The following is a 16,133-nucleotide window of genomic DNA, read 5'->3' as shown; positions in this document are numbered from 1 at the left end:
AAGACATGGAGATAATGGTACTTGGACAATGATAAGGAAGTTTACTGGAAATTTTGAGAGAAACATTTTAGTATAGTAGTAAACTGGGTGGATGCTAAACCACATGGAGTCGTGTGTGAAGTAGATGGAAAGAACATGGAAATACCAGGTAAAACTGATTAGAACATGGTAACTGTATGTAGAAGGGGTAGAGAGGTAGTCGGGAATATTTTCCAGAAGTTTCTAAAACTTCAAGGAAGAATGAGTAGACGTAAAAAGAGAATGAAATCCAATATGATCTTACTGGGTTGGTTGATTTTAAATTTTTCTTCTCATCTGCATTTTTCATGTTTTCTACAGTAGAGATGAGTCCTTGGTTAAGAGATAAAAAATAGTGTTTTGACATGAGTATGTCACATGTTTAACATAAATACAAATTATAGCATTTGGTTCATGTTTTACAAAGTGAAAAGGTCTTACTCTATCTCATGTAAGTAAAACAATTGGCTATTAATATGTTTCTGAATAAAATAATAACTCTGAAAAGTATGAAGTGTCTCATGTTAATTTTTTAAAAGCCTTGGGTTTATAAAGAAAAAAAAAGCAGAGCTACAACAGAATTTATCATCCTTTTGCTCAGTTATAGTAATCATGAATGAAAAAATGGGTGAATTTTAGTTTTTTCTTAGTATTTTTTAGATCAAAGTTGGACAAATAACTTCAAATAAAATCTTATGAAAACAGGAGAATGGACTTGAAGTGCCTATTCCACATCTCAGCTTGGCACAAATCAAAATCGCTTAGTTAACCTGCCTCTTGAAAAACACGGCCTGTAATGAAAAAGCTGTCAGAAATTTAACAACAGTAGCTCTGCCAGGTGCCTGGATAATGGGAAGGTTGCTGAGTTACAGAGAAAGAAAAGGTAAACTTGGGTGAATAATGACCAGAAATGGTGAAAATCTTTCATTTCCATCTTGTGGTTCATATCCAGTGAACTCCTAATAGTTCATTTAACATTTATTGAGCCTTAAATGTATACCTAGTGCTAATATAAACCAATTAAAATTATATCTTTAGGGCAGCTGAGAACAAACTGGGATGCTAATGATCTCTTGGGGGAAAACCGAACACTGTGGGGCAGCAGATTCTTCTTGTCTTGAAATATTCTTCTAAGACTCTGAAGCCAGAACTGTTTGGCTTCAAAGAAAGGAATCATGTGATCTACTTAACCAGATTTTCTCCTAAAAGTTATAACAGGGTTTATCCAAGAGAACTGAAAGGACTCTAATTATTTAGTTATGTTTAGTCTTCATATATGTCAGAAACTTAGACAATAAAAATATTCCATATAATCTTAAGATCTACTCATCGTTACCTAAAATATTACTATTAACAGTCAAGAACACAGAATAGAAAATATATTAAGGCATCACAATGATTTAAAATACTATTTTCAGGCCAGGTGCAGTGGCTCACACCTATAATCCCAGTACCTGAGGCCAGGGGTTTGAGACCAGACTGGACAACATAGCAAAATCCTATCTCTACAAAATACACAAAAATTAGCTGGGTGTGGTGAGGTGCACCTGTAATCTCAGCTACTTGGGAAGCTGAAGTGGGAGGATCACTGGAGCCTGAGAGGTCAAGGCTGCAGTGAGTGGTGATAGTGCACTGCATTCCAGCCTAGGTGACAGTGAGACTCTGTCTTAAACAATAAAATTAAATAAAACACTATTTTTAAATGTTCATATATATTAATGACCCAGGAGTCTACTCTTCATTGATTCTAAGTGATTTTCATGCCTAGAACTGCATCTTAGGTATTAAATATATTTAAATATTGAGTAACCAAATATTTACTTTCAAAAATTGCTGTTAAGACTATGCCTTGGAACAATCTTAACAAATGTACTACTGGCTAAGCATCATTTCATAACATCATTAGGAAAGTTTATTGTATAGCAGGAAGAGTTTCATTTTGACTTGAAGGCTCACAATATTAATAGATGCATTTGACAATGCCATTATTTGAAGCTCATGCATTTTTGAAGTGTTTCCAAATCAGATGTGTAAATGTAAGAGTGACGAAGGTGAAAAACCTATCACAAATGAATAAACTTGCATTTTTGTAGTTAATAAAAGATTGTGTCTTGTTATAAATTCAGATATTAATGTTATGAGAGATGATTCTGTAGCTAAGCAGTAAATTTGACATACCTGGATTATTAAAACCATGCTTCTTGCCAGTCATTATTCTGGTGGTTTGGCTTTTGTGAAGGATGAATGAAGCTTTGCATAGTTTTCAGATCATCTGGCATCATAAACAATGGCATTCCTTAAGGCAAGTGGATAACAACACAGACTTATTCAGTAGGGAATAGCTCTTCACATGACACTAACTTTCATCAATGGAACATTAACTCTTTATTAAAATTGTTTCACAGATTTAAAGGCCCTGAGTTAATTATCTGTTGTTAATTATTTTGACATTAAACAAGCAGTATGACAGACTTAGTTTTTGGAAAACACTGATAATCAACCCATAAAATATTGCTGTTATTTCTTACTACCTGCAGGCCTCTGCTCTTGTAACTGTTTTCTATGCAACATCAGCTTAGAAGGCACCTGCTCAGAAGGAGCAGTAAGATACAATTTTTTGATTAAGTTTTTTAAAAATGTTAATATAAACTAACATAAGAGGATGAAAACAAAAAAATTACTTAAATTACAAAATTGTTTGACTTGTTTGATTAGAATTAAAAAACTGAAGACATTTTAAGATACTAATATGACTAAACCTTGCTATCTATGATCATATATTGATACGACATTACTTTTAATAATTGAAACCAATCTGAATACTCTAAAATTAAGTAACATACTCAAAGCTTTTAATTTGGGAAGTTTTCTAATAACTTCAAAATACAATAATTAAATTCATTCAATATTATTGTAAATTACCATAGATTCTAGCAAAAAAAAAAAATTGATTGAAAATTTTGAACGGATTATCTGCTTTATCTAGTGGTATATGGAAGTCAATAAAATGCATTTGTTTTCTTGTTACACCATAAGGCAGTATCATTTCAGTTAGCTTTTCTGTATTCATTGCTATAGTCACATACATCCCAGTTAGAAGCCATAAAAATGACTATTGTTTGGTCATAAGAAAGACAGAGTAGGAGAGGGCCGGGCATGGTGGCTCAGGCCTGTAATCCCAACACTTTGGGAGGCCGAGGAGGGTGAATCACGAGGTCAGGAGTTCAAGACCAGCCTGGCCAACATAGGGAAACCCCATCTCTACTAAAAATACAAAAATTAGCCGGGCATGGTGGTGCGAGTTTGTAGTCCCAGCTACTCGGGAAGCTGAGGCAGGAGAATTGCTTGAACCTGGTAGGCAGAGGTTGCAGTGAGCTGAGATTATACCACGGCACTCCAGCCTGGGTAACAGAGTAAGACTCTGTCTCAAAAAAAAAAAAAAAAAGAAAAAGAAAAAAGAAAGGGAAGGAGAAAACAGCCAAGTTGGTATTAATATACCATTCTACAAAGAAAAACTCAAAAATCTTAATGGAACCAGGTCAACAACATGAGTCCAGTGATATACCAATAACCAGGCTGATTCCTAAAAATCTCTGATTCTTTTATAATGAATGTCATCTATTAGGCCAGTTACAAGAAACTATTCCATTCTTATTTACATAGCTTCTCAAACTCCAACCATGCCCCATCATGACTGGAGTGAATATACATGGACATCAGGAGGACAAAGAAAATTTGTTTCTTCAACTTAGTCATCGGTAGGAGTAAGTACAAGAACTGAGCAATAAAATATGCTTTCTACTAAGTCAGGAAAACAATTCTGCCATATGGCCAGACAAACCTGTAGCATATTCTTTGTCAATGCCAACATTTTCAATTAAGATTTTTATGCACAAGTGATTTTGTTTTAGTTTTGATTCCTTAAAATGATCACAAACATACTTCCATCTTCCACACTGAGCAAAGTTTCCTAACCATTGTGTGACTACATTAAGTCCAACTATGTCACATTCTGGGTTTACAGCCTGCATAATAAATACCAACTATCAATAATCTTTAGATCTATGGATAGAAAATAGCACTGATCTTCATCTCTATTGTTTATTGGTAAGTCAAAATCTGAGCTTAAGTTTGCTGAATTTACATCAAACATGTAAGGCCAACATCCTATGTTCTTTATCAGCCACAGAAAATTGTATTGTATTTAGCTTCATATAACACATCATTGTGTTTTATTTGAAGAATATGGTCTATTTGCCTTCACAGCCTGAACTCACTTCCAGGCAATCATTTTTAAAACTTGCTTCTATATTAACTTCACACATTTTATTACATTTCAGGGGGAAATAATTAAATGTTTGTGAGAGAGAAAATCTGGTGTACATTTTTTAAGTTACTTGAAGAAAAAAAAAAAAAAAGTCTGAGCTAGCCAGTTGGAAGTTCCATCTACTAATGATCTGTTTCCAGGGAGGTGTCTGAAGCAAGCAAGCATAGAAACAGGCAGTGACGTGCCTTTGGATTTCTCCTGATGTTCATTTGCAATCATAGCCAATCAATGTTAAGGACATTACTAAGCAATCCAGTGCTGTTTGCTTGTAATTGGTAAACTGTCTTCCAAAAAAAACATCTTTGGGCTTCACAACACCCTAGTCATAGAGCCATTAGAGAATGAATGTCTTTACTGTACAGGAGGACCTCTATGAATAATGAATAGGGCTCTATTTTTCCTGGGAAACAAACATGTACCGGCATGTTCGTGGTAATGAACAGTATTGTGAGTGTGCATAGCATAGAAGGACACTAAATCTGCTCTGACTTCCACCTTAACTTAAGTAGATAACTGATTTTAAAACCCCATGGAGAGTTAAGCTTATTTTAAATTTGTAACATGCTGCCTGGCTTATATGTTGCTTTTACAAGTTCAAAAATAATGATTTAATACAAAAATTGAAGAGATGAAGGATCATGTTACAGTCTCTAAGGGGCAAGACAGGCTTACACAAATTCGAGAGGAAAAGAAAAGAACGTTTGAATACAGTATTTAAGAAACTAGAATTTCATTTTTACTTTACACTCGAAAACATAGTGATCGTGATTCTCTGGGGTACACATAAAAAATAGTTTGTACTGCGCAAATTACAATCAAGTGTAGATATTTGCCCAAGAAATATTTCAAAAAATAACTAACAAGAAGTAAGATCTAAGATTTTTAAATGATAATGCCCTTTCAAAGTGTTTAAAACTATTTGGCTTTTCCTTTAGAAAGATCATGAAAGGACAATGTATTTTGTAAATTATGTTTATAATGATTTTACTTACAAAAGATATAATTTGCTAGTCTGTTTTCATAATGAATGAGAGCTTAATGAATCACACTTACTTCACCATTCAACAAAAATACAGGGCATCACAACATTGAATTTAAATATTCACTAGAAGTCTTTGGACTTTGGCAAGAAGATTTCTAGATTTTTTTTTTTTCCATTCTTGCGGGCAAAACATGTTCTTCAAATTTACTTAAAGAATTACTTAATCATCATGCAAAACTATTATGTATTGCAATTGGTAGCAGCTCAGATGGAAAATTTTATATTTGTATAATGGTCATGCATTTTCACAGGCCACAAACTCAGGTTTAAGAAATGGAACCTCCTTTATTTTCCTGTAATGGAATTTGAGTTCTATTTCAAATCTTTCTTCTACTCAGTAGGAGAAAATTTTATCTTGCTAATTCCAGGTAAATTTAGTCACATAAGAACTTTTTCAGACATATCTCCCTTCCCAGAGAGGGTTCTTTTTTCCCATGAGGATATGGTGAGACAGCCAGACATTGGTGAAAGCAGATCAATCATCTAAATTCTTGGTCATTGCTATGTTCTAGAAGCATTTTCTGAGAAGTGGATTTTTTGTCCAGTCCCTGGCTATCTAGTCTACACTGTATCCTAGGTTGCACTACCCTTCTTCTGACTTAGACTTCCCGCACACACACCAGTGTGCGTGAACTTCCAGTAGAGTTTTATTTTTTGTTTTGTTTTCTCTCTATCTTAACTTCCCTCTGCCCTTTTGTTGATTGCATGGGAAGGCTGGGTCGCCTCCTGCACCTCTCTGTATGTCCCTCACTTTGCCCCTGCATTCCTTCTGTTTCAAAGCTCCCATGTCATTGTAATACAAAGTGTATCAGAGAAGCTACAGACTAGGAATGTCTCCAGATGGGAAAGTCAGAATATACATCTTTCCACAGTAGAAGCCCTAATCCCATTAGGGTTCAGCCCATAGACAGGACATGGGGGAAACTCTATCATCTACTTGCTTCCTTCAGCATTCTCTCTCCCACTTCTCCCAGCATTTTTAGCTAGGATGGGACAAGGAAATGGCTCTGGCTGCATGTATTTTGCGTTCTCTCTAATCTATTGCTTATGGCCTATACTTCAGATCTTAGACCTTTTGGAGCTCAAAAGAAACTTTCCTCTTTCTGAATGCTTCTAGCTCTTACAAATCAAAAGTCATGGCTGCTAAGACTGCCATCTCTGCATTAAGTTTAAGAGAATTTTTAGAAATTTAAAAGATGAGAATTGATTTCTTTGTTATCTCAGCTGACAACCCATACACTGACTAAGTGGATAGCAGTTGTCAGGACAACAAAAACATGCTAGAAGACAAAAAACAATAGTAAATTTCTGAGATTTTTTAAATGTATATATATGCTACAAAGCAGTATGTGGACAATGATTTGAAGTAAGTAACAGCTTATATTTATAAAAGTATAAGCACACGCCCGGGCACAGTGGTTCATGTCTGTAATCCCAGCACTTTGGGAGGCCGAGGAGGGTGAATCATGAGGTCAGGAGTTCAAGATCATCCTGGCCAAGATGGTGAAACCCCATCTCCACTAAAAATACAAAAAAAATTAGCCGGGCATGGTGGCAGGTGCCTGTAATTCCAGCACTTTGGGTGGCTGAGGCAGGTGGATCATGAGGTCAGGAATTCAAGATCAGCCTGGCCAAGATGTTGAAACCCTGTTTCTACTAAAAATACAACAAAAATTAGCCAGCTACTTGGGAGGCTGAGGCAGAGAATTGCTTGAACCCAGGAGGCGGAGGTTGCAGTGAGCCGAGATTGTGCCACTGCACTCCAGCCTGGGCGACAGAGTGAAACTCTATCTCAAAAAAAAAAAGATAGATAGATAGATAGATAGATAGATAGATACATAGATATGCACACTTACAACATTTTCCTATAACATAAGTCCTACAAGCAATTGTTGAGTGCACTGTGCCCCAGTAGTTAACAAACCCTGGTCTCAGGCTTTAAGCCACTCAAAGTTTAGCCTAGCGGGGACTGTCAAGACCCTCTGGTGAGCTAAATAGGAAAAAAATATGATAAACATCCCTGTTAGACATTACAATCGTGTTTGTCTTGTATTTTTCTGCTCCAGGGAGACATGTGTCCTACAGTTGCCTTTATCATTCAAAAAATATAAATCAGCCTGAGTCACTAAAGATAGTTTTCTTCCAAGCCAACCTCTGGCTTCTAGGGGAGTCTTACTGTCCAGGGTCCTATCGAGATATTTAGGGAACATGCCTTGAGAAGATACAGGGAAATTCAAGTAGCCCTTTTAATATTCAAGGTTCTATAATATGAAATGGCAGTCCCAGGAACTGATCTGACACACATATGTGTTTTCTTGGCCTTGAAATAATTTAAAGCAGTGTCATCATTTAAAATTGGGAGACAGCACAAAAGACCACCATGCCTCTGTATGGCCTCTGCAATGTCAGCTGTTCCCAGGTTCCTGAGTTGCAAAGACTCAGACACAGACTGAAGCTGTTGGTGATCCCAGCAAAGAGATGAAAGGGAGTGACTCTCCAGTAAACCATAAACAGCACAGTCAGAACCCCAGAATGACCATACAAGAGTGAGTCCTTGAGCAACTTCAAGGCTCTGGACAACCCACATCAAAAAGAGAGATAGAGACACAAAGAGAGAGAAAGAGTGTGTATACATAAATACATGCATGCATGGATAAACAAGAGAGAGTGATTATAAGCTTGGAGAGCACCCCAAATGGGAGAAATGGGTGCAAGGCCCATGCATGTCCAGGTTTAGGTTTGGGACACCATACCTAAAGGGATATGCCAGTCCTGGTCATCTGAGAGACTGGAGGAAGACTTAGAAAATTTTGAAAAAGACATCTGGAAACCCAGAAGACCCTGCAATTTGGTGTAGTGAATAGGACAGGAGCTCTGATTGTCAGTCTACAGGCGATACCTTCTGTGGACGCCCATTTGTACACTTGCCTCAGGTTCTCCAATGTTATGACAGGGCTGGCGATCTTCCTCAGTCTATGATTTCAACTCCACAATTTGTTATCATTCTGACTTCTGTAAACAGACTGTTCATTCAGCCATTCATTCCCAGAATCATCATGCTAGAACTTGTTATAAAATTGTGAAACTGCAGACTGTGTCTCTGCCCTCATGAGACTCCACTCTAGAGCTTCATTGAATTCAGGGTCCTTTCATGTTTAAAATTATTTAAAAATTAAATCGGACAAGAAATAAAAGGTAATATAGCCAAAGGCCTCAAGAAGGGCAAACAGATACAGAGATCCTGGCTTTAACATTTGTAATCTCAAGCCTACTTAAAAATGTAGGTTTGACCATTATTTCTTGAAAGGGTACCACTTCAATCCAATTAATCTATATAATATATATTTAATGAAAATATGAGCCACATTATAATTTATGTCTTGTTAATTAATAATTGGCTTCTTTATGTAACTTTCCTAAAAGCAATCAAAGCAGGGTCTGGCTGTGCTTGCAATTGTGATTTTGCTACACTTTAATTGAAAGATCACTGACTCAGAAACCTGAGAAAACAAGACAGGGGAATTTGTTTTTGTTATGAGAATTGATTACTCTGGGCCCTAGAAAAAGGTCTTACCTGTAATTGCCACTCAGGATCTCAGAAACTAATACACTTGAGAATATATAAAAGATCAGATTAATAAATTTAGTTTGCCCACCTTAACATTCACTATCTGCTCCACATACTCATAAACTTCATCAAGACTAATCATTTTAAACCTACTAAAAATGTTTCTATATGTTACGGAGAAAATGTGAATTTTTCTTTTTTTTTTTTTTTTTTTTTTTTTTTGAGACGGAGTCTTGCTCTGTCGCCCAGGCTGGAGTGCAGTGGTGCAGTCCCAGCTCACTGCAAGCTCCGCCTCCCGGGTTCACGCCATTCTCCTGCCTCAGCCTCCCAAGTAGCTGGGACTACAGGCACCCGCCACCACGCCCGACTACTTTTTTATATTTTTAGTAGAGATGGGGTTCACCGTGTTAGCCAGGATGGTCTCCATCTCCTGACCTCGTGATCCGCCCACCTCGGCCTCCCAAAGTGCTGGGATTACAGGCATGAGCGAACGCGCCCAGCCAAAAATTTCAATTTTTCATAATCTAACATAGTATTTTAGCTGGCCACAAATAACAGAATATTCATCTCTTGGCTGTTGCTTTGCAGAAGAATCTGAAATTATCAGTTTTCTATTCTTTAAAATATGTTAGTAATTTTGATTAATAAAAAGTAGTGGTATGATCAAGAAAATGAAGTTTAAATTAGAATTTAAAAAATCTTAGATTTTCAGAAGAGTGTTATGGGTCAATAGGAGAGCTTCAGTTTCACTAGTGAATTAATGTGTGCTATTACAATTCATTTCTAAGAAATATAATACATTTCTTGGGAAATGGTAAAGATCACATGTACATGATACTATATTAGTAACACTTTCATGCATATTGAAACTTATTTTTTCAAATTTATTTAGTTAATTGACAGATATAATAAAATTGTATGCATTTATTGTGTACAACATGCTCTTTTGAAGGATATACACATTGTGGAATAGCTAAATCTAGCTAACTAGCATATTCATTAATTCACATAGTTACCATTTTTTGTGATGAAAACAACATCCACTTTTAGCATTTTTTCAGGAATATAGCATCATTAATATAGTCACTATGCTATACAATCCATCTCTTGAAACTTACTCCTCCTATTTAACTGTAATTTTGTATCCTTCGACCAACAGTCCTCAATATTCTCCCAACCATCTTAGCTTCTAGTAACCACCAATCTACTCTCTATTTCTATGAGACAATCTTTTTTAAATTCCACATGTGAGTGAGATCATGTGGTATTTATCTTTCTCTGCCTGGCTTATTTTACTTAACATAATCTTCAGATCATCCATGTTGTCTCAAATGACAGGACTTCCTTTTTTATGGCTGAATAGTATTCCATTGAGTATATTTACAACAGTTTCTTAATCCTTTCATCTATTGATTCTCAATCCATTTATCTTAGTTTGATTCCATATCTTGGCTATTGTGAATGGTACTGCAATAAACATGGCAGCATAGATATCTCTTTCATATACTCATTTCCTTTGCTTTCGATATTTACCCAGTAGTGGGACTTCTTGAACATATGGTAGTCCTATTTTTAATTCTTTGAGAAACTTCCATCCTGTTTTCCATACTGGTTATACTAGTTTACATTCCACCAACAGCGTGCAAGGGTTCCCTTTTTCTACATCCTTGCCAACACTTGTTATCTTCTGTCTTTTTGTTAATAACCATTCTAACTGGTGTGAGGTTGTATTCCATTGTCATTTTGATTTGCATTTCTCTGATTACTAGTGATGTTGAGCATTTTTTTCATATATCAGTTGGCCATTCATATGTCTCTTTGTGAGAAATATATATTCAAGTCTTTTGCACATTTTTAAACTGGGTTATTTGTTCTCTTGATATTGAGTTGTTTACAGGTCTTATATTTTGGATATTAGCCATTATGAGATGTATAGCTTGCAGATACTTTCTCTCATTCTATAGGTTGTCTCTGCACTTTGTTGACGGTTTCTTTTGCTGTGCAGAAGCTTTTTAATTCGATATAATACAATTTATTTTTGCTTTAGTTGCCTATGCTTCTGTGGTTATATCAAAAAAATCATTACTCAGACCAATGTCATGGAGTTTTCCCCATGTTTTCTTCTAGTAGTTTATAGTTTTAGGTCTTACACATTTAAGTCTCAATCCCATTTTGAGTTGATTTTTGTATATGGTGAGAGATAAGTGTCTAAATTGCCTTGTTCTGCCTGTAGATATCCAGTGTTACCAAAACCACTTATTAAAGAGACTGTCCTTTCCCCATTGTGTGTTCTTGGCACCTTTGCTGAAAATCAGTTGACTGCCAACGTGTGGATTTATTTCTGGGCTCTCTACTCTGTCCTACTGGTCTATGTGTTTGCATTTATGCCAGCACTATGCTGTTTTCATTACTATAGCGTTAGAGTTTATATTGGTAGTCTGATGCCCCAGTTTTTTTTCTTTATGCTCAAGTTTGCTTTGGTCATTTGGAGTCTCCTGTTGTCCCACACAAATTTTAGGAATTTTTTCTATTTCTGTGAAGAATGTCATTAGTATTTTGATAGGGACTACATTGAATTTGTATATCACTTTCGGTAATACAGACAATTAAACAATATTATGTCTTCCAATTTATGAAAATGGGACATCTTTTCATTTATTTGTATCTTCTTCAACTTCTTTCTTCAATGTTTAATAATATCAGTGTAGAGATCTATCATCTTCTTAGTCAATTTTATTTCCATGTGGGTTTTCTTGTAGCTATTGTAAATGCAATTATTCTCTTGATTTCTTTTTCAGATAATTGGCTATCAGTGTATAGAAATGCTATGAATTTTTATGTTGATTTTGTATCCTGCAACGTTACTGAATGTGTTTCTTTTCATAGATTGTGTGTGTGTGAAATCTTTAGGTTTTTCTATAAGATCATGTCATCTGCAAACAGGGATGATTTAACATGTTCCTTTCTAGTTTAGATGCCTTTTTCTTCTTCATTTTTTTTTGTTTGTTTTTTTTTTTTTGGTTTTTTTTTTTGGTCTAATTGCTCTGGCTAAGACTTCCAGTACTGTGTTGAATAAAGTGGCAAGAGTGAGAATCCTGTTCTGTTCCAGATCTTAGAAGAAAAGCTTTCAACTTTTCCCTGTTGAGTATATTAGCTGTATGTTTGTCATATATAACATATATAACCTTTATGGTGTTTAGATACAATGTTTCTATACATGTGGGAATTAGAAATGTTTAAAATTTCTTACATTAGTTAAAAAAAGAGTGGCAGTTATAACCAGTACCTGTGTTGGTTTCAAATATTGCTTCCTGGACTACTAGCTCTGTGACCTGTGTAAATTAACTTCTTTAAACCTCTTGAGTCTTTCTCTGGATAATAAGTTTAAACTTATACCACAGGTTAATTCCAGGATTTGATGATATGAAGAATGTTGACTGCCTGACACAGTTTTGGTACATAATGTGTACTTTATACTTGCATAAACAATAAGTAGTAGTAATTACATCATAAAATTTATATAAATGTAATAATCTTATGATCAGAATATGCTACAACTTTTAAAAAGTTGTTTTAAAGTATAATACATACAAAAAGTGCACATACCAAAAACGTAGAGCTCAGTTAATTTTCATGAGTAAAGCATATCCATGTCCATCTGATCGAAGCTGGACTTGATATTGTAGTGGGAAAAGTTAGTTTGAAACATGCTTTCATTACTTATTTTGTGTTATTGACTGTATTCTTATTCTTAAATACAGATATTTTTCATTTATTTTAACGGTGATGGTATTCCATCAAATATCATATTTTATTTATCCACTTCCAAAATTATTGACTAAACATCAGTTCTGAGTATATTTTCTCATAAGTGGAAAACAATCATTACATTCCTTGTTTTTTACAGTGTTAGCATCTGTCTAAATATTATCAATGACCGTTTTGTTACTGGCATCTATCTTACTTGAACTCTTTATTTGGAATAAAAATATTTATAGTTTACTATTTTAAGACACTGTGTTAGAGAATATGATCTCTATATTTTTCACCCTCAAATAAAAACAGAGCTTTTATTTACTTAAAATTAGGGAAAGTATTTATAAAAACTCACCTTAATATTTGACCACTGTGTTAGGCAGAAAAATGGTCCCCCAAAGAAGTCCAAATCCTAATCCCTAGAACCTGTGAATATGTTGCCTTGCATGGCAAAAGGAGCTTTGCACATGTGATTAATTTAAGGCTCTTTGGGATGGGGAGATTATTCTGGATTATCTAGGCGGGCTCAGTATAATCACAAGGTCCTTATAAGAAGGAAGTAGGAGGGATAGAGTCAGAGAAGGAGAGGTCAAAGTGCTGTGACCTCTAGAAGGGAACCACAGGTGAAAGAATGCAGGTGCTTTTGAGAAGCTGGACCACACAAAGGCTGAATTCTCCCCCAGAATCTGCAGAACGAATGCAGTGCTACAACACCTTAATTTTAGTCCCATATGACACGTTGGGGCCTTCTGACCTTTAGAACTGTAAGCAAACTTTAAATAAAACTGTAAATAATTTTTTGTTGTTTTAAGCCACAAATTTTGTGGTAATTTGTTATAGCAGCAATGGAAAACATTAATACAACCATTGATCAAATTCCAGAAAATAGCAACATTAAAAGTTGCTTTGAAAATGCAAGATTGAAAGCCCTCAAAACTATCTATGTGTTGAGTGAACATTCTAATTATGCCTTTTTCAGTATGTTGCATACCTGAAAAGCCTCAGCAGATACAGTGAACAAAAACAAAATCCATAGGGGACCAAATTGAGGAACAAATTTCATAGACACTAACATTTCTTTCTAAGAATTAGCTCTATAATTATCTAGCAGTAGATAGTTTTGCTCTCTTGCTCTTTTCTGTGAAGCCTATGGTTCTGATAAATGATCTTTCATCAAAGGGTCAAAAATATAATAGAACCAGCAAAGATAAGAAGTATTTTGTTAATCCTCATATTAACTTGTCCTCTGCAAACTCAATTCATGACTATATGACATGTTTTAAAGTTTGATGTTCTCAAAATTTTCTTATGGCAAAAAGTTTTTTTAAAAAGAGCCTTCAACATTAGCTAATGAGAGAAAGTTCATAAAATTTATTTCTCTTAAACTGAGGGGAAATTGAATGAATTATAAGTACTTTCCAAATCAGAAGTTAGCAAGCATTACTAAAACACACTGGTTTATGGTGGCCCCAAATACTAGGCGACCATTGATCTGGAAAGTTCCCTTTGGTTATGAAGATGGACCTCTTATGTAGGTACCTGACAGATGTAGGATAGTTTGAGTCTGCAACAGCGAACAGGATCCACACCAGAGATCTGGTAATACTCTTGTCACCTCCATCAGAGATCACCTCACAGATTCTCTAGGCTGTATCTCATCATAGGGTGGTCGTTTATGTTAAAAAATCTAATTCTGACAGAACTGGTCTTGCTCTCTCCATCTGATTTATCACCACCTTTGTTATCTTTCTCTCTTAGCCCAAATAGTTCATAGACATGCACATGTTCTTGGACGTCCAGGAGCACTGTATAGAGAAAGACATGGTGATCCTCTCTTCAAATGAATTTTCCACTGCATCCTTACTCTACCGTCAGGGTCAGGCAAACACAGAGACACTGCAACCAAACAGACATTCCTATCATTTTACCAGGGAAACTAATCAACCATTCATTACTACTCAAAGGCATGTATCAAGCACATCCTAAGTGTGAGGATGTAAACATGAATAAAGGCATGCTGCTTATTCTCAAAGACCCTGTGGTCTGCTTCTCCAGAGGGTGGAATTACAGATATCATTTGTTCAGTAACTTGAATTTTCCTGTCATTTTATATACTCTATTATCCAAATAAAATCTATATTAAGTAAACATTATAAATCAAAATTGGAATTATCTTATCACTGCGAGAATCACAACTCACATTTCAATGTCAAGAATGGCATCCTGACTCTCCGAAACCTTTAACTTTTTGTCTATTTCATTTTATGACTATTTTGACTATTTTCATATTTAGAACCAGTGTAGAAGTCTGAGGATCCTGGAAAGCTGGTCTCTACCATGCTAAATTTATGTGTTCATGCACATGTATAACCAATACAAATATATTTATACATGTATAATGTATAAAGTGTTTTGATTTATTGCCTTTATTAAATTTTCATGGCAAATATATCCTGTAGGCCTGGAAGCTGTGTATTTTGAACTCATTACACAAAAACTAGAAATTATACGACTGCATTAATTTATCAGTACCTCCATTAGAAATATTTGGAAAAGAAATTATCCATGTTTTGGTAAATTGTTAGAACTATCAATGGCAAGAAACATGAATAATTGAATCTGTTATTATAATCATTACATACTAACTTTCATTTCTTATTGTTACCGGGGGTCCTTGCTCCCAGAGCTCCCAAGTGGTGGTGGGTGCTTCCAAAATGGCTGTGGGCCGCTTCCAAGATGGTGGCAAGCCTCCTGTCCTCTGACCTGGGGTTCTTCGCCTCAGGGATTCCAAGGAATGGAATCTTGGGCCATGCAGTGAGTGTTATAGCTCTATCAGAAGTCGTGGGTCGTAGAAGAGAACGGTGGAACCCAGTGACTAGCGTTCAGCTCGACTAGGACGAACCCGGGCACTTAGCTGTGCAGGAACAACGGCAGGGCACGCCTCTAGCCCTGTGGGGAGCGGCAACGGGCGCCTCGCTGGATCAGGAGCACATCGGAAACGCTGCGGCATCCGGAAGGTTGGAAGTCAGTGGCGGGTCTGCCACAGCAGCAAACAGCAGTGGTGGTAGGCGAGGGAAAGCTCAGCGGTAACAAACACAGACCAGAAGAGATTTTAGAGTGAAAACAGAGCTCCCATACAAAGGGAGGGGAACCAAAGAGGGTAGCGGTTGCTGCCTCGAATGCCTGAGTTTACCTCCCAGCATTGTCTCTCGCTGTGCTCTCAGGCGATAGATGATTGGCTATTTCTTTACCTCCTGTTTTTGCCTAATTAGCACTTAAGTGAGCTCTCTTTACTACCTGATTGGTCAGGTGTGAGCTAGGTTGCAAGCCCCGCATTTAAAGGTGGATGCGGTCACCTTCCCTGCTAGTCTTAGGGATTCTTAGTCCGCCTAGGAAATCCAGCTAGTCCTGCCTCTCATTGT

At 36.1% G+C, this 16,133-nt stretch overlaps 1 protein-coding gene across 1 annotated transcript in view; it reads right to left on the bottom strand.

Annotated features, from left to right (window-relative positions):
- The window catches only part of GPC6 (glypican 6), a 1,194,356-nt gene extending 1,178,485 nt beyond the window's left edge, over nt 1-15,871 (bottom strand). The window contains exons 1-2 of the mRNA XM_065533385.2: nt 15,358-15,871; nt 2,197-2,314 (exon numbers count right to left, since the gene is read on the bottom strand). Of these exons, the coding sequence (XP_065389457.1) occupies nt 2,197-2,230 (34 nt within the window). The 5' untranslated portion in view covers nt 2,231-2,314; nt 15,358-15,871. The remainder of the gene's footprint in view (nt 1-2,196; nt 2,315-15,357) is intronic.
- Between the last annotated feature and the right edge of the window lie 262 nt (nt 15,872-16,133).

The sequence above is a fragment of the Macaca fascicularis genome, chromosome 17 (genome assembly GCF_037993035.2).
Source record: "Macaca fascicularis isolate 582-1 chromosome 17, T2T-MFA8v1.1".
Taxonomy (NCBI): Eukaryota; Metazoa; Chordata; class Mammalia; order Primates; family Cercopithecidae; genus Macaca; species Macaca fascicularis.
The sequence above is the reverse complement of the archived record's forward strand: the minus strand, read 5'-3'. Positions and strand labels throughout refer to the sequence as shown.